The 12,714-nt window shown below is 37.2% G+C and overlaps 2 protein-coding genes and 1 pseudogene across 5 annotated transcripts; all 3 read right to left on the reverse strand.

Annotated features, from left to right (window-relative positions):
* Positions 1 to 345: 345 nt before the first annotated feature.
* LOC137731151 (ASC1-like protein) lies at positions 346 to 3,975 on the reverse strand. 3 transcript variants are annotated; one of them, XM_088687814.1, is made up of 7 exons: positions 3,556 to 3,975; positions 2,407 to 2,636; positions 2,093 to 2,248; positions 1,677 to 1,862; positions 1,322 to 1,506; positions 937 to 1,015; positions 346 to 702 (listed from the first exon to the last, which is right to left on the reverse strand). In XM_088687814.1, exons 1-6 carry the CDS (start codon positions 3,691 to 3,693, stop codon positions 981 to 983), a joined length of 930 nt encoding a protein of 309 aa, XP_088543940.1. In that variant the 5' UTR covers positions 3,694 to 3,975; the 3' UTR covers positions 346 to 702; positions 937 to 980. The 3 variants fall into 3 exon arrangements, with proteins under 3 accessions (XP_088543940.1, XP_068326359.1, XP_068326358.1); XM_068470258.2 differs by having other exon boundaries at positions 346 to 638; positions 3,556 to 3,974; XM_068470257.2 differs by having other exon boundaries at positions 346 to 684; positions 3,556 to 3,973.
* A 1,843-nt stretch (positions 3,976 to 5,818) lies between these two features.
* LOC148689832 (uncharacterized) lies at positions 5,819 to 6,944 on the reverse strand (annotated as a pseudogene). Its single transcript, XR_015957826.1, has 2 exons — positions 6,488 to 6,944; positions 5,819 to 6,129 (listed from the first exon to the last, which is right to left on the reverse strand). The product of XR_015957826.1 is annotated as an uncharacterized LOC148689832 (transcript).
* A 3,713-nt stretch (positions 6,945 to 10,657) lies between these two features.
* Positions 10,658 to 11,750, reverse strand: LOC137731152 (uncharacterized). Its single transcript, XM_068470259.2, has one exon. It carries the CDS (start codon positions 11,736 to 11,738, stop codon positions 11,016 to 11,018), a length of 723 nt encoding a protein of 240 aa, XP_068326360.2. The 5' UTR covers positions 11,739 to 11,750; the 3' UTR covers positions 10,658 to 11,015.
* Between the last annotated feature and the right edge of the window lie 964 nt (positions 11,751 to 12,714).

Below are 12,714 nucleotides of genomic sequence, written 5' to 3' on the forward strand. Positions count from 1 at the left end.
GGGCCGGCAGGCGAACGACACAGGATAGGCGGGCACTACTAACCAAGCCTAGTTCTTGCCGACAGGCGCTGGTAGCTTCGGGTCGAAATGCCAAAAGGAAAGGACCAGAAACACCGCGACATAGGAACCACGGGACCCCCTACTAGTAAAGGGAAAACAGAAGTGCGCTCCTGCGGGTAGAAGTTGTTCCTAAGAAAGATTCTAGCGTTCTGAATTCCCCCTAGAGAGGGGCCGTATCTAAATATAAACACGAGAAACAAAGACAACGTGTGGCAAATCACAACGGAGATTAAGAGACTGTAAAGATGGCTTTCGAGACCTAATTACTCGAAGAAAACGAAAAAATCTGTTAATCATGGATGGTTTAGAAAAGAAATTAGCCATTGTATTCACAAGAACCTTATAGCTGACTCGAAAAAGTGTACAACTATTACAGTTCCAGTTACACATCAAATCCCTTGCATTAGCATGTCAATCATGCCAGCAGATTCAAATTGAAGGCAATGAACGGAAAGCTGAGCCAGAATCAAACTTCTGTACCCTTGCCAATCTATTCATTCAACCTCCTTCCGTATCGTATCCCGCTTAACATACCATCCCTGCAATCACGACGCACTTGTTCCACCAAAATTGTTTCACTATCAAAAGAATACATCAACGGTGTAAATGTAAGATGTTCCTCGTCTGCAGGAAAAATGAAAACTACATTCCTCAGTCTAACTAGCAAGGGAAATAAAGCAGACAGCAGTTTTTAGTTGTCCCATTTCTTTTCGTATTGGCGTGTGCTACTAAAATAGCGTAACAGCTGCCTCAAATTCTATAATTACAACGATTCCACTTGAAAATGTGGTTTAAATTATTCTGCACAAAATGCAATATGAAAATGTGGTTTCTTTCTTGTGGAATCCCAATGGATTCCCTAAAATTTAAGAGTACCTTTGCTTGAGGGTCACGGTGTGGCTGTAAATTCTGTTTCTCGTTTAATCTTCGTGATCATCTTCTTCACCTTCAGAATCTGTACAGAGAAAATTGATAAAGAAACGAAAAGCAAACATCAGGCAACAGACTAAGACAATGGATAATCGAAAGAGAACCAGATCATAAAAGGAAATTATTGACTGACTTTACGCTGTACCATTGCAAATAAAATATTGTACAACGCTAAACTAATTAAATAAAGAGGGATGCAGGTGCAAATACTGTACAACGCTAAACTAATTAAATAAGGAGGGATGCAGGTGCAAATACATTGGTGCCTCGTGATCACATTATGTACATTGTATTTTGACAGAACACGAAAAAAATACGACAATTCACTCACCTGACCGAACATCCTCACTAAGCTGGCCTCTTGCTTGGATTTGTTTAACAAGCATCCGATAAATCAACACCCACCAGAAAATGTGAAGCACAAGTAAGCAGAATAGGAGAGTATTGAACACATAGTAGTATATTGGTCCATCTATAGAGTGTTTCTCCTTGTCCAATGTCAGGATAACTTCGTAGCTGCCAGAAAAAGAAGCAAGCAAACATAATACAATATAGAAAGTTTTAGCGTGCACAGAATCATAGAGACCAGAGCTTCATTTGTAAAACTACTAAGGTCTGTTCTTTCATCAAAAAATTTGAAGATGAAATGTCACTTTAATATAAGTTAGGCATCTAGTTAGACAAACCTTGTACTCCAAAGGACCCAGAATGGATAGTAAATGAGTCGCAGTATGATCCAAGACAATACAAAAAGAATAAATGCAAAGCTAGCAGTCATTTCCGCACCACTGTATTTGGACATCTTCCCTACCTCAAGAAACACATCACTAGCATCATGAAGAGCTAAAACAACTGAACCTACGCGGGCAAACCTGCAAGAAACAGGAGAAAGTGACCGAATGAAATATATCGTAAAACATAGTGAATATATATTTTATGTTTCCCTAGATTTTTTAAGCCGAATACCCATAGTGCTTGTATTATGCTATTACTTCAAATAAGGCCTCCTTCATACCTTTTTTAGGTTGTAGTATTCTCGCTTCGTTGGTTTTGTGACTAAAAGAACATGAGAAAGCTACAAACTCATGCCATCAGAACATACCTGAAAATGTAAGACAGCACAATGAGAATGACAGTTGCTACATGATGGCCCATGGACACCCCAAAGTCGGAACGCCTTGTTTCCCAGAAAATCAAAGCAAATATGGAGTATGTGTAAAATCCAGCAGCATACATATAAACCCCCTTCAATTTCAACCTGAAATTCACAAGTAACATTTTATGGACTTTGATAAAGCTCAACTTTTCGTATTAGTCAAACGATGATTGAGCACAATACTGACACTCCCATCACATATGTCTGTCTTAATCTGAACAAACAGAAACGTGACACATATTCTAATTAAGAACTCTTACTTCATTTTTTGGTCTGGCCAGACCTGGTCTCCTGGTCCTACCCAAAAGTATTTTGTATTAGTAAACCAAGGCTCTTCGTAAGTTACAGAGAGGGCTAGAAACTCTGCTGAAAGAAAATATATGCATTTCCATGCTGACTCCTTGAATTTTCTAATCTTCTTCCTTTGTTCATCAGTTTTTACATCCCACTTCTGAATGCCCTTTCCAAAAATTAACCGCCTCCCCAATTTCTGCAATATCAGATATAAACTAACACTGAGCAAATAAAGATCTTAAGAGAAAGAAAAGCAGTCATGTTCACAATTAAATACATGTTTAACTGAAAAGAAATGGAAAACAAAAGCTGCCCTGGACTAAACTAGAAAACTTTAGCTTGGGTGAAGATAAGGCTGTACATTTTACGTAGCTTAGCATAGCTAGGAAAAAGCTAGAGCTCCCTTCGAGCATAATCAAGAAAATCAGTATTTTTAAGCAAAAGCACTCACCGTCACAACATAGCTAGTGTGCGAAAGAAATGGAGAAACGTAACTGATCCTATTATACCTTATAAACAATGATCTTACACCAACAATCAACACCGAGACCCTCATGTTTATCGATCTGGCCATACAAACTAATCGGTCATATTCAGGAAGACTACTAAGAAAGGGTTTAAGTTGCTTGTCGGAAATAAAAACATCAGCACCAATAAAGAAAGCAAACATGTTAATACTACATTGACCTTATGCCATTAAATAAACAAGGCAGGTACAATTTTGACTCAATCATTAACCTTTAATCGACCTCAGAGGAGCTTCTTACTCGAAAATCCCCAAGTAAACCAAGTTGTTTTCTTTCTCATCCCTTCATAGCTTAAAGAAAGTACAAGCCGAAAGAAGATCTAAACGAAACTGAAAGACAAGGCAAACAAACATTGAATCTTAAAAGACCCCAAAACCAGTCAAATCACTTTACAACAATAAAACATATCCTGTTAACCAATCTGATATCCAAGCACAACCCATCATACAAAAGTGCATTTCCCACATGAGTCAATCAACATTACCCTAAAAACATCATTAACGATCTAAAATTCGGATAAACAACATTAATCACATGAGTAAGCTACAAAAGATCGAAACTTTAGCTGCTCGAATCAAATCTATGTACCTCAAAGACGAATCTATCCAGAAAAAATCGGACGGTTGGGAAGCAGAGGACGAACAAAGGAAGAATTGCGAAATCTTCATATGCTGGGTAGGCTTCCTCCTCCCAATCGATTGTCCTCAAGTACTCCGCCAAACCCATCTCGGATTTCACTTCCCGTGATCCAAATTTTCCCAGGAAACAAACAAGTCTCTAGCTTTGGATCAGATAGAGAAGCAGAGACATCCAGGGCACTCCTCTCTCTCTCTCTCTCTCTCTCTCTCTCTCACAATCTGTACTTCTGAAAAGATTTGAACTTTTACGTAACTAGAGCTCTGTTTAGGGACTAAGGACTGGGACCAGTCCAAGAAATTTTTAATTTTTAATGGGATGGTGGCCTTTTGATAAATTTACTTTGAATTTCTTGTGTGGGAATCTGGAATTCCAATGTGATCCTGTGGCTGTATGGAGCTGGAGATGGATTTGGATCCCATCCGGATCTAAATTGTGGAAATTTTAGGGATCTCATATCTTAGTTATTCATCATGCATCGTGCGATCATAAATCATTTGATTTTTTTTTATTTAAAATTAAACACAAATAACATCTGATGAAAAATAATTACACGATATACGATGAACGGTTAAAAGTGGAAATCCTGGGATCACTGTAAAACGAATCCGGAGAGTATCCTCTTCCGCTGGAGATCACTTGGTTGTGCGCCACCTGGCAATGGGCTTACCTGGGCCTACCCAATTTTAGGGCTTCTCGTATACACTGGGGAATTCTGGATTGTGAAAGAATTTGAATTTATTGTGGTTTGGATATAATGCTCTTTTATGAATGTGCATTCAAATTTCTTAAATGTTTGCTAAGTACAATGCTTAATGCAGTCATCCTCGATTTCACCTAATTTAACAAGAAGTTGGAAAAGAATGTGCTTGTCAGGAACGGTCGTGATCCGCCTATGAGCGTGTTGCATGAATAATTTTTAATCTTTGTGTTGTACTCTTGTGCAGATTCTCTCACTTTAACCTTTTTATGGAACACAATCATCACGGAATGAATCAGTAGTTAACGTTAATTTTATGCTTGTATTTCACACGGTCAATTTTGAATTCGATTTCTCACGTTCAAGAATCATACGATGATAATTAGAGAGAAGCTAAAACTTTTCTTTCTCCAAAAAAATGGACTGGTGTGGCTTTTGCCAGCCCCGGGTCCCTTTTTTAATAATGGAAAGAAAAAAAAAAAAAAAAAAAAACCCTTATTTTGGAGTACGAATTGATGTGGAACATGAGAAAATGCCTGTAACATTTATTCTTTCTTAAAGTAGCTTTTGAGCAATTGCTTCAGAAAGAGACGCATTGTGCTGCAGCGGCTATTCAAGGATGGTACCAAATATCAAAATAAATTGAAAATTAAAGTATATAACGATCATTTAAAAAAATAAAGAAAGTAAAATCACCTTTGTATTAATCCACTTTGTATTTTAAGAATTATTATTAGCATTCAAAAAATTTTATTTAACATTTCAAACTTTCTATAATTAAAAAGAAAAATACACAATGTAGAACAAAAATTTTAAAATACTAATAGCAATTTCCTTTATTATTTTTCTCTGCAAGTTAAAATGCAACCATACCCTCAAATGCTTTTGGGATCAAAGGACGGCGAGTTCGATACCTAGACGAGGGTAGTTGTAACATAGAGAAGAAATAATGATTTCTAAGGGCCTTTATTTTTTCAAAAAAAAGGGCCCATTTTTTTTTCTTAGGCACACTTTTCGTTTATTTTTGTCAATTGATTCAATCTCGTGACAAAACTCAACTGCGATGCATGTAGTGCAAAATTCACTTTCGAACCATAATGATGTAATGCAAGAATTATCGCTTGGTTTAGAAATCAAAACACAACTTGCTCTTACTATCATGGTGGAGCAATTATGATCAAAATAATGCTAGCAGTGGTGGAGCTAAGATTTTCAAATAATATGTCATGTTTCAACAAAAAAAACCTTCATTGGCCTAACTTCCAACACCTAGTGGGCCTCTGCCGATTCTTGCTGACATTTGCTGAACTTATGCCTATGTATGTCGACAACTAATATAATATGTATAGGCTTGCTGAGAGTAATTGTAGAAAATTGTCAAGTACTATTGAAGACTGTCAAAACTTGTCAACTGTAACATTTCATCGAGCACTTGGTGTGCATAATAAAGTCGTACATAAGGAGAAAAACAAAAGACAGTGATGGTAGGAGAAAATCAAATTAGAAGAGAAGGAATGAGTTATAATTTAGTTTGTCATAATTGTTTATAAGAGTCAAATACAAATACAAATACACATACAAGTTTTGAAATAGTTGGGATCATGAACAATTAATGATCTCATGTTAGCTCCGTCGCTAGCCACAGTAGCTATAGTTTTTTTTTTTCTTTCCATATTTCTAAATTTCACCGCAATCATTCAATCTTATTGAACTCAACAAAAAATCTTCATACCCTAATTAGAGGTGCAGTAATAAGAGCTTCATTTGAATTGAATCTTAAACCCTGTTTCCAAGCATTTCATTCCATTACGGTCCTTCGAGCTAACCTACACCACAAAGTTAAAAAATGGTGAAACTTCCAAGTAAATCTTGCCAATTCCAACAATACATCAAATACTTTTTATTTTCAATGGAGCTTCGCCCCATCAGTCAATCATTTTGAGAGTCGAAAAGATTTAAAAAAGCATTTTAGCCTTCCTAAACCACTATCGTCAGGTTCATCAGCATCATAACGTGTTGTTATGTATGGCATAAAATCCATCATTTCAATACTATTAAATTCCCAAATATAAGATTGGATTTATGAACAAGACAAATCATGAACATGATCAATCAACCACAAAATTTCACCTACCTAGACGGAGGTAAAACCGTAAAACCATAATCTGAATTGGGGATTATTACCTTGAGTAATGGCCAAGGGTGGATTAAGAAGAAATGTCCTTGGCGGTGTAGAAGAAAGCGGCATAGCAAAGAATAGAAGCAATAAACGCAAAGATCCCCAAACCAACCATCGTTGAAACTCCGGCCACCGTCAAATCCAGTAAGCTCTAGATGCTCAATCCCATCATCCACATCATTTCTTTTTAAATTCAACTCCTGATTGGCAAACAGGGAAATCTGAATTGGTTTTTTATTTTATTTTTTATTTTTTATTTTTTTTATTTTATAATTTCAGCTTGTGAGAGGATTGTGTTGCTCTGACTCCATTTATAAAATCCGAGGAGGTGAGGACGCAGCAAGGGAACAAAAAGGAGAAGGAAGAAGGAAAGAAAGGCAACAAAATTACAAAGAAAATTTCCGGGAACCGGGAAGGGGAAACTTCCACTTTTTGGGACGGTGTGCTCTGCGATGTTGTTGTAGTTGCACGTGTCATTCCCTGGCCTTATACATCACGAGACATCTTTTTCAGTGTGCGGACTACACGGTAACTAGTGGTCAAATACATGAAAAAAAGTTTTGATATTATGACACTTTATCTATTGAATGTGTTTCTGACACATTAAAAAATTTCTCATAAATTAGAGGCACTGATGATTTTTCACTCTCAGCTTCTATTTCTATACTTATTTTTACTTTTTGTATGTTAATTTTTGTTTGATTAATATCCTAATTATAACAAAGCGAAAAAAGAGAATGTGAAAACCACTTTTAATTATGAAATCATCAAAATGGCTATCTAATCACCTTATAGGCATTATAGCTCTTACATAACCTGACTTTGGAAATGATTGTCTTATAAATAACGTGATCAGATAGTTCTTTAAAAAATTCCTCTTTATAAAATGAGGGTTAGTTGTATTTCCTAATTAGGCTTACAATCGTAATGGACCTTGCCTTTTAAATGGCTCGGACTCACCACTCACTCACATTATTGAAAATTTTAGACGCACTTTTAATAATTAAATTCAATAATATATTAGGTTGTTCAGTGGTTGTGGACAAATTTCAGACCATACGTTCTAGGTTCGATTTATGACGTGTGTAAATCATACGATGATGGCTAGAATGAGACCGAAGTGCCTTTGTGAGGCAATGAGTTTTTTCATATAAAGTTAAAACACGTGTCAATGCATAATTAACTTTGAATACCGCTACATTAGCATTTCTAGTGTAGGTAAATTTCTATCCGAATTCGGGGCACGAATTGCCCTGTGTTGTGAAAGGGTATCAGAAGCTTCTTTGTGGCAGAACTATCACGGTTAAAGGTGAGGTATGTGGGTATGCCTTTTGAGTTGACAGTAGGTGGTGAAGAGTGCCTTTTAGGCAGTTTTAGAATATTGGTGAACGAAAAATCAGAGATGGGTGTTGGAGAAAATGCCATGGTTCACCAGTTGAGTCGGGAATTACAAAAATATGACTGAAAGTTGCAACTTTGGAGAGAACTTTGAGCAGATAGTTGAAGCTTTTTGGAGGATAAGAGAAGACGAGAGAAGAATTCTAATTCTCAATAGCCTGACCAACTAACAATATCTACGTAGTTGAAAATACTGGGCTAAACTCAGGCAGCTCACAGTCGAAGTGGACCAACAAGAAATTCAAATGTAAACCCCAACCCGGTTAGCCCACTCCCAAACCCTTCAAACCCATATCATGTTTTTTTAGTACAAGCGATATTCAAAAACAAGTGTCCATCACATGCATGCCAAAGCATGTGACTTGATCTTACACAAGTACACTTGCAGCAGCTTGGTAAAGAGTACAGCCAGCTCCCTATCACCAAACAAACTCACACTAAAAAAATCAGATGAGAAAGAAAAAAAAAAAGAAAAAAAAAAGGCTTCTCAATGATGTCTTTAAATGGTGATTTTTACTAGGAGGAACAATAAGAAATTCAAGAGGATGAGCTTTGACCTGCACTAATTGGTAACGGCAACGTTTTGACTTTCTACGCTCCTCTGCTGCACAACAATATCTCATTTATGGCAGCAGCAAATAGAATCATCACTCCATCATTGCCATTTACTCTCCCAAAAGTCAAAACCCAATTTAAATTTCTAGCCTTTAATTTTTCTCCATAATTATATTCATATATAAAGGAGGGAGCCTTTTCCTTAATCTGCACTGAAGTTGTGAAGCTTTTGAGACCAAAACAATGGCGAATGCCTAGATAATGTTCTTCCTTTTGGCCATTTTTGTACTGTATATTTCATGTACAGAAGCCAGAGAAATCTCAGTTATCTCCACGATTAAAAGAAGAAAGGAGTACAGAGACGAAAATGGAATTGCCAAAATCACTTCCCTAAGTTAATTACCCTTTATTTTTTTGTTCTCATATTAATCTCAATCCTGGTGCATGTTAATTTCAATTAATTTTAGTTTATGTTTTTGTTTTAATTTGTAGGAGGAAGGAAGGCTGGATGATGATGATGCTGTTGATTGCAAGGGCTTGAACAGTGAAGAATGTTTGATGAAAAGGTCCATGGTTGCTCACACAGACTATATCTACACACAAGACATCATAGCTACTGCACCATGATATAATTCATTCCTTTTCCCTAGTTACTTTGTTAATTTAGTAAATTTTGCTACGTCCTGTAATCTAGGAGATTAAAGGTTTTGTATTTGAGTTGAGCAAATTGTTATCCCATTCCAATTAATGGTGACTCCAAGCTACTTCAATAATAAACCAAAGTGGTAGTTACTGTCTGTTTTGTACACCAGAACAGATTCATTGCATGAGACCTGTGAATTGAGGGCAAAAGGCCCATGGAAGCTCCACGGGGCATTGTTCGTGAACGGGCTCTTTTTACTGTACACCACTAACTATACTTTGTCAACTGTAACTTGGGTGGGATCCATATTGATAACATATCGACAATATATCAACGTATTAACTATAACGGATCAACTATGTATATATCCGTTGAAAAGTTGTTAATGTTGTGGTCCATATGTTATAGATATTGATCTCACTTCAGCTATAATTGAGAAGGATGATATAAATGATAAAAATTAGGGTTCTCACTTCAGCCAGAAAAGGATGTTATAGATTTTGCCGTTTCCTTCATTCACAGGAGAAGAAAGATTTATTTATTTATTTCCAAAATAAAGAAACAGGAGAAGAAAGATTTGGTATGACAAAATTTTGCAGTCTTATTTGAGATTTATAAATATCATATGATGGAAACATCGTCAAAGTCATCCAAAAATATAGACAAGCAAAAGATTCTTAAGTGTCACTAGTTGCATACATAAAATTATGTGTATTTTTTCTATGTTATGTTATAACGTGACACATTGTTGTGTACAACTGATACTAATAATGTTGAACGAGACTAAGACGCAGGTCAAGAAGTTGCTTAAATTAATACTAGGATGTGCATCATCACTACATGTGTATGAGTGTTTCTTCTCTCATGAAATCATTAAATGTGATCACACATATATTCTCAAGGAGGGGCCTGGCTGGAATGTGACGCATAAATTATATGGTGGGACTACATCATTAGTAATGCTGCATTATATATGGCAAATGCATGTGTGTGTGCTCCAACAGTGCCAGATAAAGGTAAATCCACTGTCGAAGCAGCACCTGAAGCGTCGGCTTTCTTGGCAGGACATTCGAATGCGTTCACGAAAGCAATGATGGAAGCTTGGTTTGGCTGAACAAAGCGAGACAACAGAGACAGGTCAAAATAAAAATTTTAAAACACATTACTGAGAGGGGAAGGTGTGTAATTTTGCTAGCTAGTGGATAAACCTTTTCAAATGTTTTGTTTTCGCATGGTATTCGTACATTTTTGTATGATGAGCCACCACTAGCACCACCACCTCCACCACTTCTTGTCTTTCTCCTGTTCCCGCTGTTAGTCTCCGGCTCACTCAGATTGTTCCCACAACGTTATTGAATGTACTCCACGAACTGATCCTTGCCCGTTATTTTCCCGAATTTAGTACATTCGATTGTATCTATTTTCCCTTATAGCGGTGATGGGAGAGATTTATCATGTTGTATAGTAGTAAGTACCAAGTAGTAACCCTTTTGTTCTGATCTTTCTAAATGCGCAATTTCTTGTGTATTTTTTTTTCAGGTGGTTTGTAGGGTTCTCAGTTGTCAAATTAGAAAAAAAAGAAGATAAAAATGATGATATAAATGATGCAGTGTTTGATAATTCTTTGATGGGCTACAAAGAAATATCTCAGTAATTATGACCTGCAACTGCAAGTACATTTTACAGTTGTGTTCGCGGCGAGAAGTGCAAACTCTTGCGTGCAACCAGCGGAATACATCCCCTTCTCTTTATCTCTCTTGTCATGTTCGCATGCATCGATTTTGAATGTGATAAAGACTCCTCTATTAGCCAAGTTGATGTAAGATGGTGGCGAAGTGCTTGGAAGGATAATAAAAAACTGAATAGCAATTAGAGTAAACAAAAGGGACATAAAGTAGGCTAATGTTCTAATGGAAGAACAGTGATTCTCATTTATCTTAATGGAGCAAATCGGCCGATGCGGCGATGGATTGGTTCGAGGATTCGGCTCTGAGATGGGCCGTGATGCAGGGCACATCTGAATCCAGCTCTCTGAAGGTGGAAGCATTTATATTGTAAGGGCTGCCAATCTGCAGGTTTGTGAGCATTTGACGAAGGTCGGAAGCTTCTTCCTTGAGCCGAGCATTCTCCTCCACAACCCTGTCGCGGGACTCCGAAACGTTGTTCAACCTGCCTATCAGGCTGTGGTTCTCGTTCCTCAGCCGCACCACCTGCGACCACAGCTCGTCGAGGTGCTTCTGCTTCCTCATCCGCGATCTCCGAGCAGATTCTCTGTTGGATATCATTCTCCTCTGCTTCCTCTCTTCGATGACTCTGAGGTGGTGGTGTTCTTCAGCGTCGTCGGAGGTGCTGGAGTTGTAGCTGAGGCTGGAGGATTGTTGAGTGAAGTCATGGCCTGGAGGAGGAGGGATTTGACGGGATAAGTTGTTGAACAAGGTGTTGAAATGGTGGGAGGGGATTTGGTTGTGCATGAAGGCATAGTCGGAGGGATTTGGAAGTGGGATTTCAGGTTCGAAGTAGTGGAGTCCTGAGATGATCTCACCTGGAAGCATGGCTCTAAAAGCTGAGATTTTTTGTTTAAGGTTTTTTATGGACTTGCAGTTGAACTTGCAGTTGAAGGGGCTGCGACCTGTGTTTTGGAGGGCAGGCGATGACAGCATGAAGAGTGAGAGGGGTTTATATAGGGGAGGGACGTGCGGTTTTAAAAGAGCAACTGTTTCAGAAGCTTACATAAGCCAGCAAGGGTGGACAATTACTGAGATGAAACAGGTAAATGTGTCTGATGTATGTGGGGGAAGATATATATATGCATCTTAAATATGGATCATATTCCATCATGGTGGTTGTTGGTGGTATTACAAGACCATGGTATTATGAATTTATGATTCGAACGATGCTGAGGAAAGGAGATTCTAATAAACAGTCGAATATATAAATTCGAACAGAGAATCTCAAAATGTTTATGTGTTTTATAAATATGAGATGAGATTCATGTGCATGAGCATGCATTTATAGATTTGGATAATGACTTGGCGTCATATATATATAATGGTTATTAGAATAGAGAAAAAATTGATGTGAAGGGACTCTTCAGTATGCCGGAAACATAGTCCGATTGATCAAATATAATAAACTAATTGCTTTCGTAACTTAAAAAAAAAAAATCAACCAATTATATTATGAAACTTAGTGTACCGATCCGTATTTTTGACACACGAAAACTTTCTCGTCTATGTGCGGGAGTAATAATTATTGTGAGGAATGTTTTCGAAGAGGAGAAAAAAGGGGAATTTGAGAAATGGGGTTGAAGTCAAATTAATTAAAGTCACTAACATTTTATGCGATGACGCAATGAAGGTTAGTTTAAAAGTAAAAGATTAAATTAAACTCAGTTTGTGATGATTAATTAGTTCATTTTTGTTTTATTTGTTTAATTTGGATGACTCATTGAGCACTTCAACCTTGGATTGGAGACCACATGAAGGTGAATTATTACTAAATTTTCTAAAATTGTTAGCATCAAATACCTAAATCCTCCCATCCATTTTCTTTATAAAAAGAATTCTTGTTGAGTTTTTAACTGGCCAAGAGCGCATCTTTTGCCGAATCCTTTATGAGCTTTGGCAACGTAGTACC

This window comes from Pyrus communis, chromosome 16 (genome assembly GCF_041283825.1).
Source record: "Pyrus communis isolate YQ-2024b chromosome 16, ASM4128382v1, whole genome shotgun sequence".
NCBI lineage: Eukaryota > Viridiplantae > Streptophyta > Magnoliopsida > Rosales > Rosaceae > Pyrus > Pyrus communis.

Coding starts and splice junctions, on each gene's coding strand:
- LOC137731152 (XM_068470259.2), bottom strand. CDS start 11,738: ATGCTGTCATCGCCTGCCCTCCAAAACACAGGTCGCAGCCCCTTCAAC.
- LOC137731151 (XM_088687814.1), bottom strand. CDS start 3,693: ATGGGTTTGGCGGAGTACTTGAGGACAATCGATTGGGAGGAGGAAGCC. Junction 2,249..2,406: donor TGGCCAGACCAAAAAATGAA/GTAAGAGTTCTT, acceptor TGTGAATTTCAG/GTTGAAATTGAAGGGGGTTT. Junction 1,016..1,321: donor TAGTGAGGATGTTCGGTCAG/GTGAGTGAATTG, acceptor TTCTCTGTACAG/ATTCTGAAGGTGAAGAAGAT.